Genomic DNA, 19,605 nt, shown 5'->3' with positions numbered 1-19,605 from the left:
CGTAGGTTTGGTCTTCTCATTGTGTCCTGGATTTCCTGGATGTTTTGAGTTAGGAAAGCTAACAGCTTCTGGGACAGGACCTGATTCAGGCCTTCATCTTCTGCGAGGAGGCAAGTCCAAACAACAGATATCTGTGCACCTTCTCTGCAAGAGGAGAGCTTGCCTGCAGAGAGTGCTCTAACCACTGAAACAAAGGAGAGAGCCAGTCTCCCAGGTCTGTAGTAGATGCTAACAGAATCACAAAAGGAACAATCTCTAACCAGAGACAACTATAACAACTGACTCCAGAGATTACCAGATGGCAAAAGGCAAACGTTAAGAATCTTACTAACAAAAACTTTTTTTTGCATTTTCTTTGATTGTTGTGCTGATGTTCTGTATGGAATCTACCTGAGATTCTCTCTTCCATCTCTTGTATTCTGTTGCTGATGCTCGCATCTATGGTTCCAGATTTCTTTTCTAGGGTTTTTATCTCCAGCGTTGCCTCACTTTAGGTTTTCTTTATTGTGTCTACTTCCCTTTTAGGTCTAGTATGGTTTTGTTCATTTCCATCACCTGTTTTGATGTGTTTTCCTGCTTTTCTTTAAGGAGTTGCAACTCTTTAGCTGTGTTCTCCTATATTTCTTTAAGTGAGTTATTGAAGTCCTTCTTGATGTACTCTACCATCATCATGAGATATGCCTTTAAATCCGGGTCTAGCTTTTTGGGTGTGTTGGGGTAGCCAGGACTGGCTGAGGTGGGAGTGTTGTGTTTTGATGATTGTGAGTGGTCTTGGTTTTTGTTAGTAAGATTCTTAACGTTTGCCTTTTGCCATCTGGTAATCTCTGGAGTCAGTTGTTATAGTTGTCTCTGGTTAGAGATTGTTCCTTTTGTGATTCTGTTAGCATCTACTACAGACCTGGGAGACTGGCTCTCTCCTTTGTTTCAGTGGTTAGAGCACTCTCTGCAGGCAAGCTCTCCTCTTGCAGAGAAGGTGCACAGATATCTGTTGTTTGGACTTGCCTCCTCCCAGAAGATGAAGGCCTGAATCAGGTCCTGTCCCAGAAGCTGTTAGCTTCTGTTGTCCACACTCTCACCTGTGCAGACTAGTCTTGGCAGAATCCGGGAACCAAGATATGTCTCCAGCAGATGTTCCAGCAATGCCCCCCCCCCCCCGGGTCGGTTGGACACCTCTCCTCTGGCAGGGAAGCTACCGGGATGTCTGGAGCCCGAAATGGGGTCTGCCACAGAAGCTCAGTGGCTCCCGCCTGTCTCAGAAGCTGTTAGCTTCTGTAGTCCACACTCTCACCTGTGCAGACTAGTCTTGGCAGGCTCTGGGAACCAAGATGTCTCTGACAGATGCTCAGGCCAGGCAGACACCTCTCCTCTCGGAGTTTATTTTTCTATACTGTTTTTAATAGACTTATTTTTTTTTATATTAGTGAATACTAATAGTATGCCTCTTGTGATATTTAAAGTAGTGATTCAGCTTTCATTACTGCATGTACTAGTTGTAAATGTACTTAATTCTGGAGCTTAAACTGCATTCTGAAATGCTTGTTTTGTTTTCAATTTAGAATTGAAGTCTTCTACATGATACATTGTTTTCCTGACATTGATTTCCTCTCCTCTTCCTTCCTCTCCTCTCCCTTCTTCCTTTTCTCCCTCCTTCTTCCTTTTCCTCCTCCTACTTTTCCTTCCTTCCTCCTTTTTTCTCTTTCTTCCTTCCTTTTCTTCTCTTTCTTCCTTCCTCCCTCTCTCCCTTCTCCTTCCCTCTCCTGCTTTCTTTCTTTCTTTCTTTCTTTCTTTCTTTCTTTCTTTCTTTCTTTCTTTCTTTCTTTCTTTCTTTCTTTCTTTTGTGGGGGGAGGTTTCTCTGTGTAGCCCTCTAGACCAAGTGGTTTTGAACTCAGAGATTACCAAACTGCCTGCTGAGTGCTGGGATTAAAGGTGCCTTCATTTCTGGCACGTGATGTTGGCTTCCTAATCTTTTAATAGCTGTACTAATCTACTTATAAATCAGAATACTATGAAAATATAATGAATAGAGAACAGTGCTACTGTACAGGTGAGCAGAAGAAAGTGTACTTTTCCACTTCTACTTATGTAGCTTATTGATTGGAATTTTGGAATAGAGGAGTATTATTATATTTTTTTATATTTATTTCTATTTTCAATCCTTTTTTACAGTCCAGACTTCATCCCCCTTCTGGTCTGCCCTCTGACCACTCTCCATTCCATATCCCCAATGCCTCCCATCTTCAAGAGGATGCCTCCCCCCCCCCCATTCCTCAGACCTCCCCACTCCCTGGGGCGTCAAGTCTCTCAAGGAATAGGTACATCTTTTCTCACTAAGTCCAGAACATGCAGTCCTCTGCTGTATATGTGTTGAGGGCTTCAGACCAGCTGCTGTGTGCTGCCTGGTTGGTGGTTCAGTATCTGAGAGATCTCAGGGGTCCAAGTGAGTTTAGACTGCTGATCTTCCAATGCAGCCATCTTCCTCCTCAGCTTCTTCCAGCTTTTCCCCAGTTCAACCACAGGGATCCCGTGCTTCCATCCACTGGAATATTACTATTTTAAAAGCATAATTTTATTGATTTAGTTCTTAGAGGAAACTAATATTAGCATCACCTCATACTTTCTCATATATGATTTAATCTGTTTGGAATAGTGATTTCCAGTGAAGCAAAATGAATATTGAAACATTAAAGTTTTTTTTAACTGTTAATGGGTTTAAGTATATGTCTCTAGTTCTAACCTGTTAATCCTTTGTAGAAATTTCTCCTTTGTCATATGTTCATCTGATATGCCCTTGATTCCTGAGATGGTAGGTTTTTTTTTTTTTCTTTTTCTTTTCTTTCCCAATTTGCTCTTCCACTTGGATAAGTTGGATGATTGTAATATGGTTTCTGCTTTACTTTTCATTGGAAGTGAGTATGCCCAGAACTTCAGACTCCATGACATCTCTTTAAGCTTCCCTATGGAATGTTGCCTCTGTATGCTCAGGTTACTGCACTTCAAACAAAAGGATTCTGCATTAGAATAACAATGGCTATTTATGTTTCAGACTGATAGAATGTAATATGCTCTCTCCTCTTGGAAAGAGTGATGTCTCAAAAGCTTTTTATTTAGTTAATACAGATTAATTTTTAAAAATTAAGACTGATTTGTACCAATATGAATAGAAGTATGTTAGTCATTTTATCAAAACTCTTTTGGTGTTCATATTTCAATTTATCCTTCTCAGAGTCAGAGTTCAGGTTTGAGATACCAGTATCAGGTAAGATAGATAATACACCTAACCTGTATAAAAATAATGATTATGTCCAATAAAAATAAATGGTAGTTTAGTAATTAGACCAACTGATTACTCCCAGGTAACCTGTTGTATGACAAGACCTTTCCTGGGATATGTAACAGACACATTTATACACCTCAGATAGGGAGTCCACAACAAACAAAACCATGGATACCATCAAAGTCCAACTTGGTGAACCAATGATTTTAGTGGTGTTATTTACAGGAATATGGATGAGTGGTTATAGCAAAAATGACTCAAACACAGCTGTAACACCAAATCCCACACAAGCATGGCTAACAGCTCACAAAAGTGTGGAACATGGAGCATACTGCATAGCACTGCAGGAAACTCAGTGAGTTGATGGGTGCTTTTACAAGTGACTCACTTGGTCTAAACTACTTCTAGGCAGCTTATCTGCATTTCTGCTTCTTCCAGGCAGCTGGTCTGGTCTCAGGGTTTTCTTTGTCTTGTTTGAAAGTCTTCTTTATATATTATCTTGTCTAAGAGTGACTCTCAGTGATCTCTTCTGTTTATTTATTCTTGAGGAAAGGGGAACCTAGTGAATCTGGTCAGTTTTAGGGACTTCCTGAAGCTATTTTGAGCTACTTACCAGCTAGCTGCCTTAAGGGGTTTCCTGTGAGAGATGGAATGTTTGAATATATTAGGAATCCATTATATAACACAGTCTTGACTGTCCTTGGGTTACAGAGTGATATTAAGGAAGACATTTTCCAGTGGCAAGATACATTGTTTATTTTTCCCCCCATGTTGTTGCTGGGATTTGAACTCAGGACCTTTGGAAGAGCAATCGGTGCTCTTAACCACTGAGCCATCTCTCTAGCCCATGAGACATAGTTTTAAAATCTCTCCTCTGTCCTTTGAATGAAATTTTTATCTTTGGATTGAAGTATGACATTTTAAATACACTTAGATGCTGCTTATATGAGGATAGATTTTTTGTGTATTAAGTTTTTCTCTGAGTAATGGTTACTATAATAAGAAGTATTTATTTGAGGTTGATAACTGTGGTCTTGTATCAGTTGTGAAGAAAATGTCAAAACAAAGTGTTTCATGTCTGACAAACATTCTGTTTGTTGAGTGCAAGCATGTACAGTGCTAAGAAAAGCAGACCTCTTTTGTTTCCTCATAGCATTTACTATCTAGTGAATAATATTGACTGTGTATAATTATTCACACAGATGTGTCTTATACATTACACTAGGTACAAACGTTATGTATTGTTGAGAGGATGTACTTTGATCATGACACGAGTAATATCCAGAGCTGTTGTGAACATAGCTGTATGGTCAATCTATTGTCTTGGGCCTGTTTCCTGTCCTGTCATATGAACTTATATTTGTAATTCTAGTGTTCCTATGACATATTTATTTTATAGAGAACATATTTGTATAGATCTCTGGAGCATTAAAGATGGAGAGTGATAATTATGTACAACTCATAAAAGACATAGAGAAGATCAGAGCAAAAATTTAATTTTTGCCACCCTAGATGTATGGTGTTCAGTTTTCTGTATCCTATACCGATGGTGTTCCAGATTTACAAACCATTGGGAGGCATTGTTAAATATTAAATGTGACAAAGGCATTTATTATTTGATAGTGATACTATCATTCTGTAAACTTATATAACATGTATTGCTATGTGAGTATATCAATAGAAGCTATTAAACATTTATATATAATCCTGAAGCTCCAAAGTCTAAAAAAATTTTTTTAATACACCTTTCATTAAGGTCCTGTTATTTGTCTATAGTGAAATATAATGGGACAGATTATATACAAGCTCAACATGCAGATTTAAGTCTATGCTCGTTTGTTTACTCTGTCATGCCAATATTATTCCTTCTTTTATAAAAGATCAAGCAGTGTTTTATGTTGTGCATTCATGGTTCTGTGATACATGTTGATTTTTCTATTTGACTATCCATATCTGCTTCGGTCAGATTCCCTTATTTTCTCACATGTGGACTAACTTATTGTCTGTTTGAAAGAGGTGGAATCTTTTGGAGAAATGCCATCTTGAGAAAGCATCTATATTATTCATCTTGTCAAACATTCATAAAATGAATAATAGCAGAAAGTATTTAAAAATGCCTTTTTACTTCCCCATTAAATAAAAGTCTAATTATTAAATGTGGAATGGTATCTGGAGGTTGATGGTAAGGGAATTGGCTTCTTATCCTAGTTCTGCTTCCAGAATTAAAGTGGAATGATAATAAATCAAACAATGAAAATCTTCAGGTGTTGTTAAATTCATGTCAATTTACAGATATTGTCTTAGACCCCGAGGCTTACATTAGCTTAGAATTCAACTGCTTATCGATAACCATGTCTTCCATTTCTTCACTCACTTTTGTAGCAGTGGGTTAAAAATCAGTATACCTGTTGACTTGAAGAAGAAGAAGAAAAGATGAAGAAAAAAATCAGTATACCTGTTGCCATTTCCCCATAAGTTCTGGTTTTTGTGAACAGTAATAAAACATGATCTTATTTGAAAAGAGCTGTGTTCTAATGTACTTGCTACTTAAGAACAATTAAGCTTCACGAGTAACGGGGATGACTAGTGGCAAGTCCTGCTCAGCCAGTGCATGTTCGTTAGAATTGATAAGTAAAAGAAGTACTGCTGTGAAAGCAGAAGATAGGAGCTTTCTTTGACTCCTTGAGTTTTCAGTCCTATAAAATTCTGGTAATATCCACTTTTGTGTCAAATACTAAGGTGCATCCCAGCAAAGTAATGGCGTGGTCTCCATCCTCAGGGAATCCCTAGCCTTACAGAGAAGCAAGACATGACATTATACTGAAAATGTATACTATACTCTTGAGCATACAGAATGGAGTGGAAATTGTCTTTAAGAGAGGTGAGAGGCTTTGTAGAAATATTGATTCTTGAGCAAAAGTTTTTGTAAAAGTTCCTGTGTAAAAGAGAAGGCAGACAGAAGAAATATAATTGTGAGAACTAAGAGAAGAGAAACAAATAGTTATGTGGGCATGGGCAGTTGCTACTGTTGTGATGCAGTATGGGAAGGGTTTGCAGAGGGATCAAATGGAGCTGTATGAAGAGAGTGGAGTGCACCCTAAAAGGAAGCTGCTATGTACAGAGTGCTGGAATTTATCCTTATTTGATAACTTCGATTTCAAATTTGTAAATTTGAAAGATAATTTATGGTTTATGGAGAACCATGTGGTGGGAACATCGCTGTATAATAGGCTAGTTCTGCAAGCAGTTTGATGGTGTAAAACTTTCTCATGATTCATAAATATCCTACTTAAAAATGTCATCAGATTGAATTAAAAATATTTAATTCATTATTAATACAGTGTGTGTGTGTGTGTGTGTGTGTGTATGTATGTATGTATGTATGTATGTATATGTATGTGCGCACGTGCGTGCCTGCACGCATTGTAGTTCATTTGTCTGTATTTATCCATTTGCTCGTTTGGATAGATGTGCATGCCTGCGGAGACAAGTGGTAGGTGGGTGACTATCTGTATTGCTATTTACTTATCTCTTGTGCCAGGATCTCTTATAGAACCTTGCACTTGCCACTTGCCTAAGCTGCCTGCCCAGTGAGCTACGGATCTTCACACCCTTATAGTTTGAATTTCGAGAAACTAATAGCAGCAAACAGTTGAAAGAGAATCAGTGAAATTAAACCATGGAACCTCTCATCAAAAAAAAAAAAAAATCACAATTATAATGTGCTATTTAAAATAGAATATAACATTATAAGAATTTAAGTAAATAAAATTTGTATATGTACATATTTAATTATTTGTTTGTTACAGGGTATATGTTTGTATTTGAAACTTATAATCAAGGCTTTTCATTAATTCAAATCATGAAACAAGGGAATGGTGTTTTTAAGTATAATGTTAAATCTCAAATCAAGAAAGAATAAACATATTTGTCAGAGATAATTAAAATCATGTGAATATAAAATTGTTACTTTGCAAAACTATGCACTTAAGAGATCGTTGCAATGCATAATTGGAAAAACAAAATAAAAATAGATTTAAACTGTCTCACAAACAGCAAGGCATGTAAGATTTTTGTTCTATACTGCTTTCTGTTGCTGTGATAAAACACTGACTGAAAGTAACTTGGGAGAATAAAGGGCTTATTTGGTCCATCACCAAGGGAAACCCAGGCAGAGCTCAAAGGAGAGACCACTGATCAGTGATGCTTCCTGGCTTGCTTCCTCAGGCTTGCACAGCTGCTTCTCTTGCACAACCCAGGCTCATCTGCCTGTGAATGGTACTGCCCTTAGTGAGCTGGGCCTGGCTACATCAATTAGCAATCCAGAAAATGCTCCACAGATATGTTCAGATCTTTAGTTAAAATTCTTTTCTCAGGTGTGTCAAGGTAACAAAAAAAATTACTCAGTGTTCCTTCTTAATGATTTCAATTCATATCCTTAGACAGGAAATAAAGTCAGATTTGAAGAAATATGAACTGTGATAGAATAGTCAGGATATAAAATATTATATAGCATTATCTTTTTAACTTTGTATCAAGTAATATTTATTTAAGTACATAAATTACATTGGTATATATTAGTGATATTGGTGTGTATGTAGCATAAGAAAATAGTGCAATAAAATTTCTTGTTAGACATTATTTGCAATTTAAACTAATGCCAAGGAAATGGATTTATTCCTATTATCTAAACTTTCTATAATTTTACATAGGCTATTTTTAGTGCTTGTAATTTTTAGATTGCTAAGTAATTTTATAGTTTATGTATATTCCATTTCAATCTTCAGAATTTACATTGAAATGGGAGGGGCTAGTATGAAGAAGAAGGATCAAAAGGAAGGATCTAGAGGGTAGATTCATAGGTGGATTTAAAACAACTTTTTAGTGAAGTTTGTTAACCTTTCTTTTCTTTTTTTTTTCCCCAATTTTTTATTAGGTATTTTCTTCATTTACATTTCAAATGCTATCCCAAAAGTCCCTTATACCGTCCCCCACCCACTCCCCTACCCACCCACTCTCACTTCTTGGCCCTGGTGTTCCCCTGTACTGGGGCATATAAAGTTTGCAAGACCAAGGGGCCTCTCTTCTCCATGATGGCCAACTAGGCCATCTTCTGCTACATATGCAGCTAGAGACAGGAGCTCTGGGAGTACTGGTTAGTTCATCATGTTGTTCCACCTATAGGGTTGCAGATCCCTTTAGCTCCTTGGGTACTTTCTCTAGCTCCTCCATTGGGGGCCCTGTGATCCATCCAATAGCTGACTGTGAACATCTATTTCAGTGTTTGCCAGGTACTGGCATAGCCTCACAAGACACAGCTATATCAGGGTCCTTTCAGCAAAATCTTGCTGGCATATGCAATGGTGTCAGAGTTTGGAAGCTGATTATGGGATGGATCCCTGGGTGGGGCAGTCTCTGGATGGTCCATCCTTTCGTCTCAGCTCCAAACTTTGTCTCTGTAACTCCTTCCATGGGTGTTTTGTTCCCAATTCTAAGAAGGGGCCAATTGTCCATACTTTGGTCTTCCTTTCTGTTCCCACCCCTCCACCTGCCCCTTCCGCTTGTACATCAATTAAATACATCACATTTTTTAGCATAATCTATTATTCATGTTCAGCCTTAGTGTGTTTTGTTTTGTTAGTGGAATCATTTCTGGCATGTTTCAATGCAGAAATCTTTTTCTTACTTTTTACTGTTTAATGAGATTACAGGTATATTTTAACAACCGGGGTTTCCCTGATGAATTGTTAAAATCACTGAGTGGGCTGGGAGTTAATAGTAACTTTTCTCAGCACTGCCCTGTTTTCTCTGCTGAATTACAGGTTGTTTTTAAAGTAGACCCTGAGTGTGATTGAATCTTCAGTGGAAAATCAAGTGAGGAAGAGAAAGGCTCAGTAAAAGAAACTCCTGGTAAACCTCTGAACTTTTAGGGACAGTCTACTCAAACTACATCTTCTGTAACATAAACCTGAGATCAATGAGTGTTTTCTCTACAAGGTAAAACTATCCAGATATTGTATATAGGCAAATAGAAAATAAATTTTCAGCAATTGAATGAGTTTTATGGCAAACCATGTATAGATTAGTTGTGGAATCAATTTCTCATATATGTTTGATTAAAACTATTTAAACTACCTTCCTACAACTAGGTGTCTGTGGAATATCTTAATACAGCAATTGCTTTGATTCTAAAATTATTTCTGGGTATTTGCTTGGAAAACTTTTGAGTATTATTGATAGTTGTATTTGTACCATATATGACTACTAATTATAGTTGCTTATGTGTTTTAGTTTTTAAAAAATAACTTAATACATTTATTCATTCAGGGAATGAATCTCATGTGCAGATTTCTACTCCTTACTGTTACAATTTTTACAGCTACAACAGCTGTAACTGCTAGAGGAGACAAAAAATGTAGTTCACCTTGAAAATAATCATGGCTCAGGGAAGAAAGAAATTGGGTCAAGCTTAAAATAGATGCAGGTGCAGTGGCAAAAACTTTTAATAAAAAATTTAAAATATTCATAGCACTGGATTCAAGCTCCCTGTGCTCTCTGTTGTTGATGTATTATTAGATTGAGGTTTAGATTGAGGTTGAGCTGGTGCTTTCCACATTGTCCAAGAGAACTCAATGAAATGGTTTTGCAGCTCTCACTTTGCATCTTCCTTTTCAATTTCAGGGCAATTTCTGCTCATTTTTTTTTTTTTTTTTTTTTTTTTTTTGGTTTTACAAGACAGGGTTTCTCTGTATAGCCCTGGCTGTCCTGGAACTCACTTTGTAGACCAGACTGAACTCAGAAATCCACCTGCCTCTGCCTCCTGAGAGTGCTGGGACTAAAGGCATGCACCACCAAGCCTGGCTAATTTCTGCTCATCTTTAAATACATTTGTTAGTTCTTTGGTGGTTTTTAGAAATAGCATTTATGCGATAAAATTTTTGTTGTATTGCTTTGGCTCATTTTACGTGTAAAATTTACGTTCAACATTTAGCCATTTTCGTGAAATCATATTATTGGTAATGAATTAAATGTTCATAAAGCTTTAATAGTATAGTAGATTTTCCTCACTGTTGTCACTGGAGAATAAAATATTGAATAAATGAATTTTCTTTAATAAAAGCTTACTTAAATTTAAGCAGAAAACTCTAAAAGTTGAGAAACATTTAATCTGAAATACTTTATACATTCTTTTAGGGGGGCAAAGAATGGCCTGCATTGTTTTCTTATGTCATTTAATATTCTGAGTGTCATATGGAGAAGCTATATAGTCATTGTCTGGTGTCCATTCTCCAATGTAAATGTATCAGGAATTTTCTTATAGCTGCTGCCAGATTTAAGGAAAGAAGTGTTTGTTTTGGTTTGAAGTTAAGAAGAAATACACACATCATGATGTCCCCATCATGATACTGAGCTATGCTGTTCACCTCTCTCTGGTCCCTGACTGGGAGTAGTGTTTTCACACTCCACCATCATGCCATCTCTCCTCTTTTACATCTACAAACCAAAGTAAACCCTGCTTCATAACGGCTAGAGAAAACTGCCACCTAAGACTTGGTTTGTTGTTGTGATGGGCTTGACCATGTGCTAAGAGGTCCAGAGAATGTGGGAGAGTTTGGGTTCTCATATACTATTGTAAGCAGACCTGAACCATTCTGGATAGAATTTGGAAGACCAGAGTATCCAGACAGAAATGCAGACTATGGAGGCTTAGCTTATGGGCTTCAGTCAGAAACAAGGACTTCCTGGGAACTGCCTTGAGGCTTTAGTGTTACAGTCCTGCAGGAAACTGGTTTTAGTCTTCACAAGTTCTGAGAAATTGGGTAGCTGGATTTCAAAACAGTGCACTAATTTGTTAGGCAGGGGAAATGTCAAGACAGTAGATAGCATTCTCGCCATGTCATGGTTACCATTTATTACTCTTAGCCAGGCCTGCAGTGAGAGAGAACTGCAGGGAGAGCAGAAAGTTAGGGTAAAGGTTGTAAAAAAAATGGAAGGAAGGAAATGGTTGTAAAAAAAGTCCAGAGTTGTAGACAGGGAAGGTGTGGAGAAAGTAGCTGTGATTGTTAAAGAAATTAACACCACTAAAGAGAATTGGCCAGCTGTACTTGGAGACAATAGGAAATGTGCCCTGAAGGCAGTGTCCCTCTGGTCTGCAAGCCCTTGACAATGCAAATTTATCTGAAGAACAGCTGAGCTGAAAAGCTACATCAGGGCTTTCCTGTGGGCCATCAACTGCCTAGGAAAATACTTTCCCAGACTTATTCTAGAGGGCACTGCATCTCTAGTCCAGTGGAACCATATCCAGCTGACAGGAGAACTTGGCAGTGCTCTCTGTCTGATACTGGTTTTTCTGACCTGGTAGATGGAAAGTAAAGGAGTCACAGAAGCTTGAATCAAAGTTTCCCAAAGCCACTGAGGACAGGCAGTGTTTGGCAGTCAGACTCCCTGCATTGAGTCCATAAAGAATGAAGCTATGGAAGTGAAACTCAAGTGACCACAGAAACCCCAAGATGTTAGAGAGCCTGGGGCATGGCACATTCACTTATGGAAGGAAGGCTACACAGAATGCAGTCTGATCAAGAGTCTTTATGTGATGCAGGTAGTGGGGCTTCTCAGTGCTGGCAGAGCCTCCGTGAGTCTTCCACTAGTCTCTGACGATGGCTAGGTAGTACCTACAGGATTTGGTGTTTGCTCTGATGGTTTACAGCTTGCACTGCTACAGCCTTTATTTTCTTGTCCTCTCATTTCTCCTTTTAAGAATGTGAATGTTTATTCTGTGTCATTTTACATTAGCATCAAGTAATGTGTGTGTTTGTGTGTGTGTGCATGCGTGGGCATGAGTGATGTTTAAGAGATTGCCTTGAATCTCAAAAATACTTCCAATTTTGAATAGCACTAAAATTGTATAACTCACGAGATCTTTAGAGATAGACTAAATGTATTTTGAATTATGAGATTAAAGTCATACTTTAGATGTTGGGGTAGAATGTTGTGATTTAAAGTTGGGGTGTCAAATTAATGGGGGGTAATCTTTAGAGTCAACTGAACTAGATATATAATCATCATGGAACACTGCTGACTGTGTCTATGTGGTCTTTCCAGAGAGGTTTAAGTGAGGGAAGACTCACTACTGACTGTGTATGGCACCATCCTGTAGGCTGAGATCATAGACTTGAATTGAATATAAAGGAAAAAGCAAAAGCAAGCCACGCACCGCATTCATCTCTCTGCTTCCTGACTTCAAATACACACTTATATAGGCTCAACAACATCTTTTGACAGACTCATCATTTTAACTGTCTTCTGTCAAGGAAGCCCTCTCCTTGATTTAGAATTAGAATTTGAAAGTCAGAGGCCTATTTATTTTTACTGCTACTTTCTACTACTGTCTCCTTACTAGTCCCTGCTAGCGGTCAGAAAATGCCTATATGGGCTGCCTGCTGGTGAACCTCCATTATATGAGGGTGACCACCTGTAGGTTTCTCTGGCTACGAATAAAATGGACAAAAGTGCATTGCCTTTATATTTTGCAAATTGTGTTATAACAGCAAAGTATATGGTTTGAGCTTCATGTTTATTTAAAGCAGTGTTTTCTAAAACAAAACCAAGCACACTGAAAATATTTAAACCATTCCTTAATGTGCTTTAGTGACATTTGGTTTGAATCTTTTATTTAAAAGTCCGTTTCCCTATTTCGTTTGTATCTGATGGAAATCATCTTTGTTCCAGGTTGTTCTTCAAGAAGAGTACAGGGAAGAATACATTTTCTTCTTGCCACAAAAGTTCCAGTAGAAGTAGTGTTGGTGCTGCCAGGATATGTCTGTTTCCATAAAACAAGCAGAACAAATTCCATGAATCAAAGCCACTAAGTATAGTTTTCAGAGATGGTAGGACATAGCTATTTTCCCTAGAAAAATATCCCAAATGTAGGCACACCCATTGGCCACTAGAAAAAATGTTCAAATAAATGCTGCTTCAAACCTGCAGAAATTACTATGGCTATAGTCTTTTTTTCTTTTTTTTTTTCTATTTTTGACCTCCCAGTGCTTTGTTTTTAGATTTGTTCTGGGTTTGAGTATACAGCAGCATCTACAGGAGCTATGTCTAGGATGACTGATGGCTTACTGACAAACCTGTGGGATTCAAACTGTGGGATTCAAATACGAAACATTTGTAAAATAAATAAACAGCATGCTTTTGATTAATTGTAGAAAGTGGCAAAATGATTTAGACCTACAAAAGAAGATATTTTTAAACTGTTTTTAACCTGTATTGCTTGAAACCTTCAATACAATATTATAAACTCTTTTCTTTGCTCTTTCAGATATTTTCAGGTTGCTTTTATCAACATCACTTGCAGAATTAATCACTTCCAAGTATTAAGTATGTGTGAGAACATACTGAATGTTGGGTTGTAAAAGCAGGAAGGGGAACCCCAAAATCTGAACAGCTAAGCTCTAGCTTCCTTCTTACCTCCAAACTGCAGGGTTCTGGAATTTCTATTTGAAATACCAACTACTGATGAGAAATGGATTGGATTTCAAATTTACCTGCACATTCACTTTTCCTTTCTGTCCTTTCTAGAAGGCTTTGATTGAATTACTGAATTTAAAACTCAGGTATATGCAGTGCTGCGCATTCTTGCTAGTGGGCTAAAGAGCTAGTTCTTTGATAAGCTGCTCTTCATCATGTAATCTAATTTTATCTTTATAACATGCCTCTAAGTAACATAAGGTAACTTACCAATATCATACAGCTGGAAAGTAAACAGAGTCAAACTTGTCTCTTTCTCTTAAATACTTAATCTTCCTTTGCATGTAAGTGAATTAATATCTCCTCCTCCTCTGTCCTCCACTCCCATATATATGTACATGCATACATGGTGCGCACACATAGACACTCACACACCGCATTTTGCTCTCTTCACTTCCTCATTGGAAGTTACACACACACACACACACACACACACACACACACACACACACACACACAAGTTTAGCTATCAGTTTGAGGAACATGATACTCCTGCTTTGAAGGATAAGTTATGTAGGCCTTCCTTTGAGCACAATCAGGCAATTTTATCAGTAATAAAATCATTGAGTCATTAAGACTAAGAATTTATGTAACATTATTTTAAAAAGCTATATATTATTTAATGAGTATTATTTACTTCATAAAAGAAAATTCAGAAACCTGGAATATTTTTCTAACAATACAACATTCATGTACAGATTGATGTTCCCCCTTTATTGCAGGAAAATACATATAATTTCAAATGTATGTAGTTTCAATATTTATACATATTTTTATTTTATTGTGTATATTAACTATTATTAAAAATGAAAAATTGCTTTATAACCACTCTTTTTGATGGAATTTTACCATAGCTTAAGAACTCTACCATTATTAGTTTATTCTCCCAATGGCTTAATAAAAGCAGTAGAAACTTTCCTGAATCACAAATGTAATGCCTTTAACACAAATTTTTGGTCTTCCCAAATAGGGTAGGATATTGAAATTAGACAGTAGGGGATTAATTAATCAAAGATGTATACTGTGGCTCAAGAAATAATGTCCTAATGTTTTTATTTCATTTTAAAGATTTATTTATTTTATGTATATGAGTATACTGTTGCTGTCTTCAGACACACCAGAAGAGGACATCGAATCCCCATTACAGATGGTTGTGAGCCACCATGCAGTTGCTGGGAATTGAACTCAGGACCTCTGGAAGAGCAATCAGTGCTCTTAACCACTGAGCCATCTCTCCAGCCCCATGTCCTAATGTTTTAATGCTAGAAACTTGACTTTTAGATGCAAATGTACTTTGTATTACATATGGATTTATTGGGAGAAGTGATAACCGGAGAGTCAATGAACAGGAAACAACCTTAAAAATGAGGCTAAGTCTGGGGCATCATGATTTCAAGGCTGGACATTTCTATGTTATGAGATCCTATCTTAAAAATGTAAAAATAAGTAAATTAGGTGACCAGTTCAAAGACAATTTAACGAAGTTGCAGATCAAATAAGATCAAAGATCACTGTGTCTTGTTCAGCACTGAACTAACCAGTAAGGATCTCTTCTCTTTTTGGAAAGAATTTTGTCCTTCTAGGTAGGACATCAAACTAAGAGTTATGGTTGAAATAATCTTAGGACCACAGGAAACAGAATTAAATAAACATATATGTTTATATATACACATATATAACAAAATTTATTTATTTTTTTCAGCCTGAAGGTTTGAACAGGCCAATGAGTATTGTCATCATCGAGGCATTTTATGGAGGCTCCCATCGACAGCTGGTAGAGCTGCTCCAAGAAGAATTAGATGACTGTGTGTTGTACACTCTTCCTGCAAAGAAATGGCACTGGAGAGCACGGACAGCAGCCTTATACTTCTCACAGAATATTCCCAGCAGTGAGCACTACAGGTAATGGGGCTCTACTTTGCTCCTAAAGTACTATCAGGTTATTCTCTCCTGATCCATGTCTTCTAGAATTTCTCTGTGGACTTGATAGAAAGAAAGAACTTTATAAAATATAGAAAAATTTGAGAAGAAAGTACTGATTACATTTTAGGAGGAAACAGATAATCTTGAATATTTTGGACGTCTCTTATTTAGCCTTTTGTTTTCTTTTTTTTTTTTTTATTTGACAATTTTGTCTATGTATCCAGTATATTGTGATCATTACACTTTTCCTGATTGATAGGTAATGAAAAACTGTCTGATAGTGGCTCCCATATCTGGTGCTCTTACTCTTCTGGATTCCTCACTGTAGGATTGTATTGGTCAGTTGTGAGGAGGATTACCTGGGTGATATGAATGGAGCTGAAGCAGATATAGGTTGTTGGAGAAAGGGTATTTTAGAAGCAGTAGTGTGCATCTTGGTTCCAGGAACCAGAGCCATCTGCTGCTTCCATAGTGAACCAGCTGTAAGAAAGGCAGAAACTTTGATTTACATGTATGTTCTTGTTAGCACTAACTTGAGGGATTTAGAAAGGAAGCTGGTTTATACATGAAAATCATATATTGCCTGTAAAAACTCAGATTCTCACACATGATTATATAGTAAGCATCTTAGACACAAGAATAACCAGTTTTTAAGCTATTAAATTCTGTCTCTGGTTTTTAAGGATATGAAAATTTTCGCTCATGAAGTGTTTAAGCCGGGGAACCTTTCCCACTATGCTAGTAGTTTTTTGTGTGAGAAAAGAATGTGGCTTTTGATAAAGAGGACAGGCAGAACTGCTGGGTAGGGTGGACAGAAGCAGAAGAGGGGTAGGGCAGGGAGGCCAGGTAGAGCTAGATCGGAGGCTGAGGGACTGCTTATGCTGTACAGTTGTTGCCCCAAGCAAGATCCCCAAAATCTCCCACAAGAAACTTTATGATCATGAAAGATAATTTTCATCACCAAGTTTGTTCGATGAAGAAAGATTAACAGTACTACCCAGGCATACTTTTAGATATTTCAACACAGATTTAACTGAGGAAGGAAGACTCATCCTGAACAAGGGCGACATCAAGCACTGTGATGGCGACCCAGAGTACGTAGAAATGGAGTGGGGGAATGCCAGCAGAGTCCTGCTGATGCTCTGTTTCTTGATTCCTGTTCAGCATCATGGACTCAGTGCAGCTCTTCTTAGGCTGTGCCATGCTGGCCTGTTGTAAGGATTGGGAATCCAAATTAACCCTTCCTTACTGAAGTTGCTTTCTGTCATGCATTTGGTCACAGTGACTGGAAACGTAACTAATAAAACAGTACATGATACTTGTATTAAAATACTATGTTACTACATTAGTTAAGTGCTCTGTTCATGTTTTTACATATAAGTTAAAAAAAGACAAAATGAATGATAGTTTTGAAAATAGACAAAACTCTAATTGCAATGAGAGATTTCAATACCTTCTCAGAGAAGGAGAGTTGAGATAAGAAGGATGACAGAGAGGGAAGGAACACTGACTGTCCCCTTTATCTATAGTATACTTTTTAGACATTGTCATATCTTAATTGAATAGGTTTCATTATGACATTTTATCCGAAAGACATATACTTTGTACATATAGTTCTCCTCTAACCATCTATTATACCTATGCTAACTCTGGCTGGTTTACTTCTGTGCCCCTATGTATATACTAAAATGTAACAAGTTATACATTTAACTGCCTTTATGAAATTAGACAATGCTTCAGAAACAGTTAATCCATTTTCTAGATCTTTTCTTATTGGAAATCCATAAGATTTCTTATGATTGAGTAAACACAGAGAGTTAGTTGGACTTTACAAAGCACTGAAATGTTTTTAGAGATAAAGGGTGTTTTAGGAGACTGCCATTAGACTGTGCAAAATGAAAATCTTCATCTGGACACTCAGTCCTTCATCATCCTCCTGTGATGATCCTAGGCTTCAGTCCTCGCAGTTGGCCTGCACATCACAACTAAAGGCAAACTTCTAACCATGAAGCAGCTCTTTTCTTCCCTAATAGAATACAAAAAGTGAATACACCCTTTTACAGAACGCACTGCAGAAGACTTCTACTTACATTTCACTCATTGTGGGAACACAGGTTGACCAACTGGAACTGTAAGCAAAGTTCAGAAGATGTGGCAAAAGAGATTTAGATCATAAAAACCTTAGGTCAAAGCCCCCTCCCTGGTCATACATGAGCTTTTGAAAATGGCTGTAGTATATAGAAAATACAATATGGAAAATTACCTGAAAGTACAATCTGAAATGGTTTTTGGCATGTTCTTTATTCATAGAGTAGTTGGCATTATACAAAAAGCAAACAAACAAAAATGTTTAGAATTCTTAATAGTGCCATTCCAAAATGATATTCAGATGTGTACAATGTGAATCTCTCTGATGTTTGTGCTTGGCTAGAAGCAGTAGCGTTCAGTTACTTCTCAATTCATTGGCCTTATACTAGTTGTACTTCTTATGAGGAGAAGACTGGATGACATCTTATGTTGTATAAATAATTTTGTTATGAGGTAGGGTCTAGCACCCTATAATTTGATTGTTCCACTGATGAGAACTGGCTGACGGATTCCTCATCGCTTGCTTTGTGGACCAAGGTCTCTGTTCTGGATGGTCTTATAGCATTTTCTTTTGGTTTGTCTTCATAAGTCTTATTTATTGTATCTACCCTGCATAAACTAGTCTTCTAGATTTGGATGGGGCATAAGACTTTCTCCATAAACTTTTATCTCCTTCAAGTCTCCCTCAAGTCTCTATCTTCACTTTAAATATCAGTAATTGATTTTGAAAATGTTGAACACACTAATACAGAAAGAGACTAATCCTGAAAACTAAATAATTCAGTACAATGCAGGTATGGCCTCCCTTGCTTACATCATCTCTCCCTCCATCCTCATTCGTTCTGATGCTTGCTTTCTTTTTCCATCTTTCTTTCTGTGTCTCCCCCAACACACACACACGCACGTACATCCTTCCTTCTTTCTCTATCCCTTTTCCCCTTCTTTCCTATCTTCCTTGCAAAGCTAGAACCTAAACCTGTCCTTTGTCCTCTACAGTATGACTTTCAGGGTTCATATTTTCCACTTATTCCTGTTTTCTGTGTCAGTTCTCTTGACAACTAAAATATACTGCTCACGGGGTGGAAAAGTTTTCTTTTTCTGGACTTTGTAGTTTGTTCTGTCCACAATCTGTAAGCTGAATAAAAGAAAATACTTTATGTATTTAGTAGTATGTACTGTGAAGCTACAGTTTCCAAGGAGTTCAACCATTGCAGTGGAATTTTAAGTAAATGTTTTTAATATCTTGCTTATTTTAAAATAAAGTATTACAAGTAAGATTCTACACCTAGGTGTTGATTCTTATCAGTGTATGATGTTATTTCTAATAGACTCTGTTTTAAAAACCTCTATTGTAAATCTGCTGTTTGTAATATTTAAAAATTCAAAACCACATTTTAAAAACATGGGTTTTTAAATTTACATTTACAGATTGAATGAAAGAGTAAAAAATTCTCCTAATGAATGCAAAATACAGTAATTTTACTTTATAAATATCATATGGTTTTTACATAATACTGAAGTTTTTAGAGCAACTTTAGGGTACTTCTAGTCTATTTTTACATGGTGAGTGTCTTTATCATGGTTAGTCTTCATACCATAGAAAAAATACATTTAGAAAATATAAGACTATAATTATTTTCAACTCCTGCTTATTTGAGAAAGCCTCTTCTTCTTACTACTACTACTACTTCTACTACTACTACTTCTTCTTCTTCTTCTTCTTCTTCTTCTTCTTCTTCTTCTTCCTTCTCCTCCTCCTCTTCCTCTTCCTCCTCCTCTCCCCCCC

At 37.1% G+C, this 19,605-nt stretch overlaps 1 protein-coding gene across 13 annotated transcripts in view; it reads left to right on the top strand.

Moving 5' to 3' along the window:
• Gtdc1 (glycosyltransferase like domain containing 1) overlaps positions 1-19,605 on the top strand; it is a 365,277-nt gene that overhangs the window by 94,936 nt on the left and 250,736 nt on the right. For 6 of the 13 annotated variants that reach the window (XM_029469968.1, XM_029469969.1, XM_029469973.1 and 3 more), the window contains one exon: positions 15,511-15,710. In XM_029469968.1, the coding sequence (XP_029325828.1) occupies positions 15,532-15,710 (179 nt within the window). In that variant the 5' untranslated portion in view covers positions 15,511-15,531. Of the gene's footprint in view, positions 1-9,097; positions 9,273-13,004; positions 13,163-13,856; positions 13,895-15,510; positions 15,711-19,605 lie in introns of those variants that run through there. The other 7 variants (XM_029469955.1, XM_029469956.1, XM_029469954.1 and 4 more) reach the window with 3 other exon arrangements.

This window comes from Mus caroli, chromosome 2, assembly GCF_900094665.2.
Source record: "Mus caroli chromosome 2, CAROLI_EIJ_v1.1, whole genome shotgun sequence".
Taxonomy (NCBI): Eukaryota; Metazoa; Chordata; class Mammalia; order Rodentia; family Muridae; genus Mus; species Mus caroli.
This window is presented reverse-complemented; position numbering and strand designations above follow the sequence as displayed.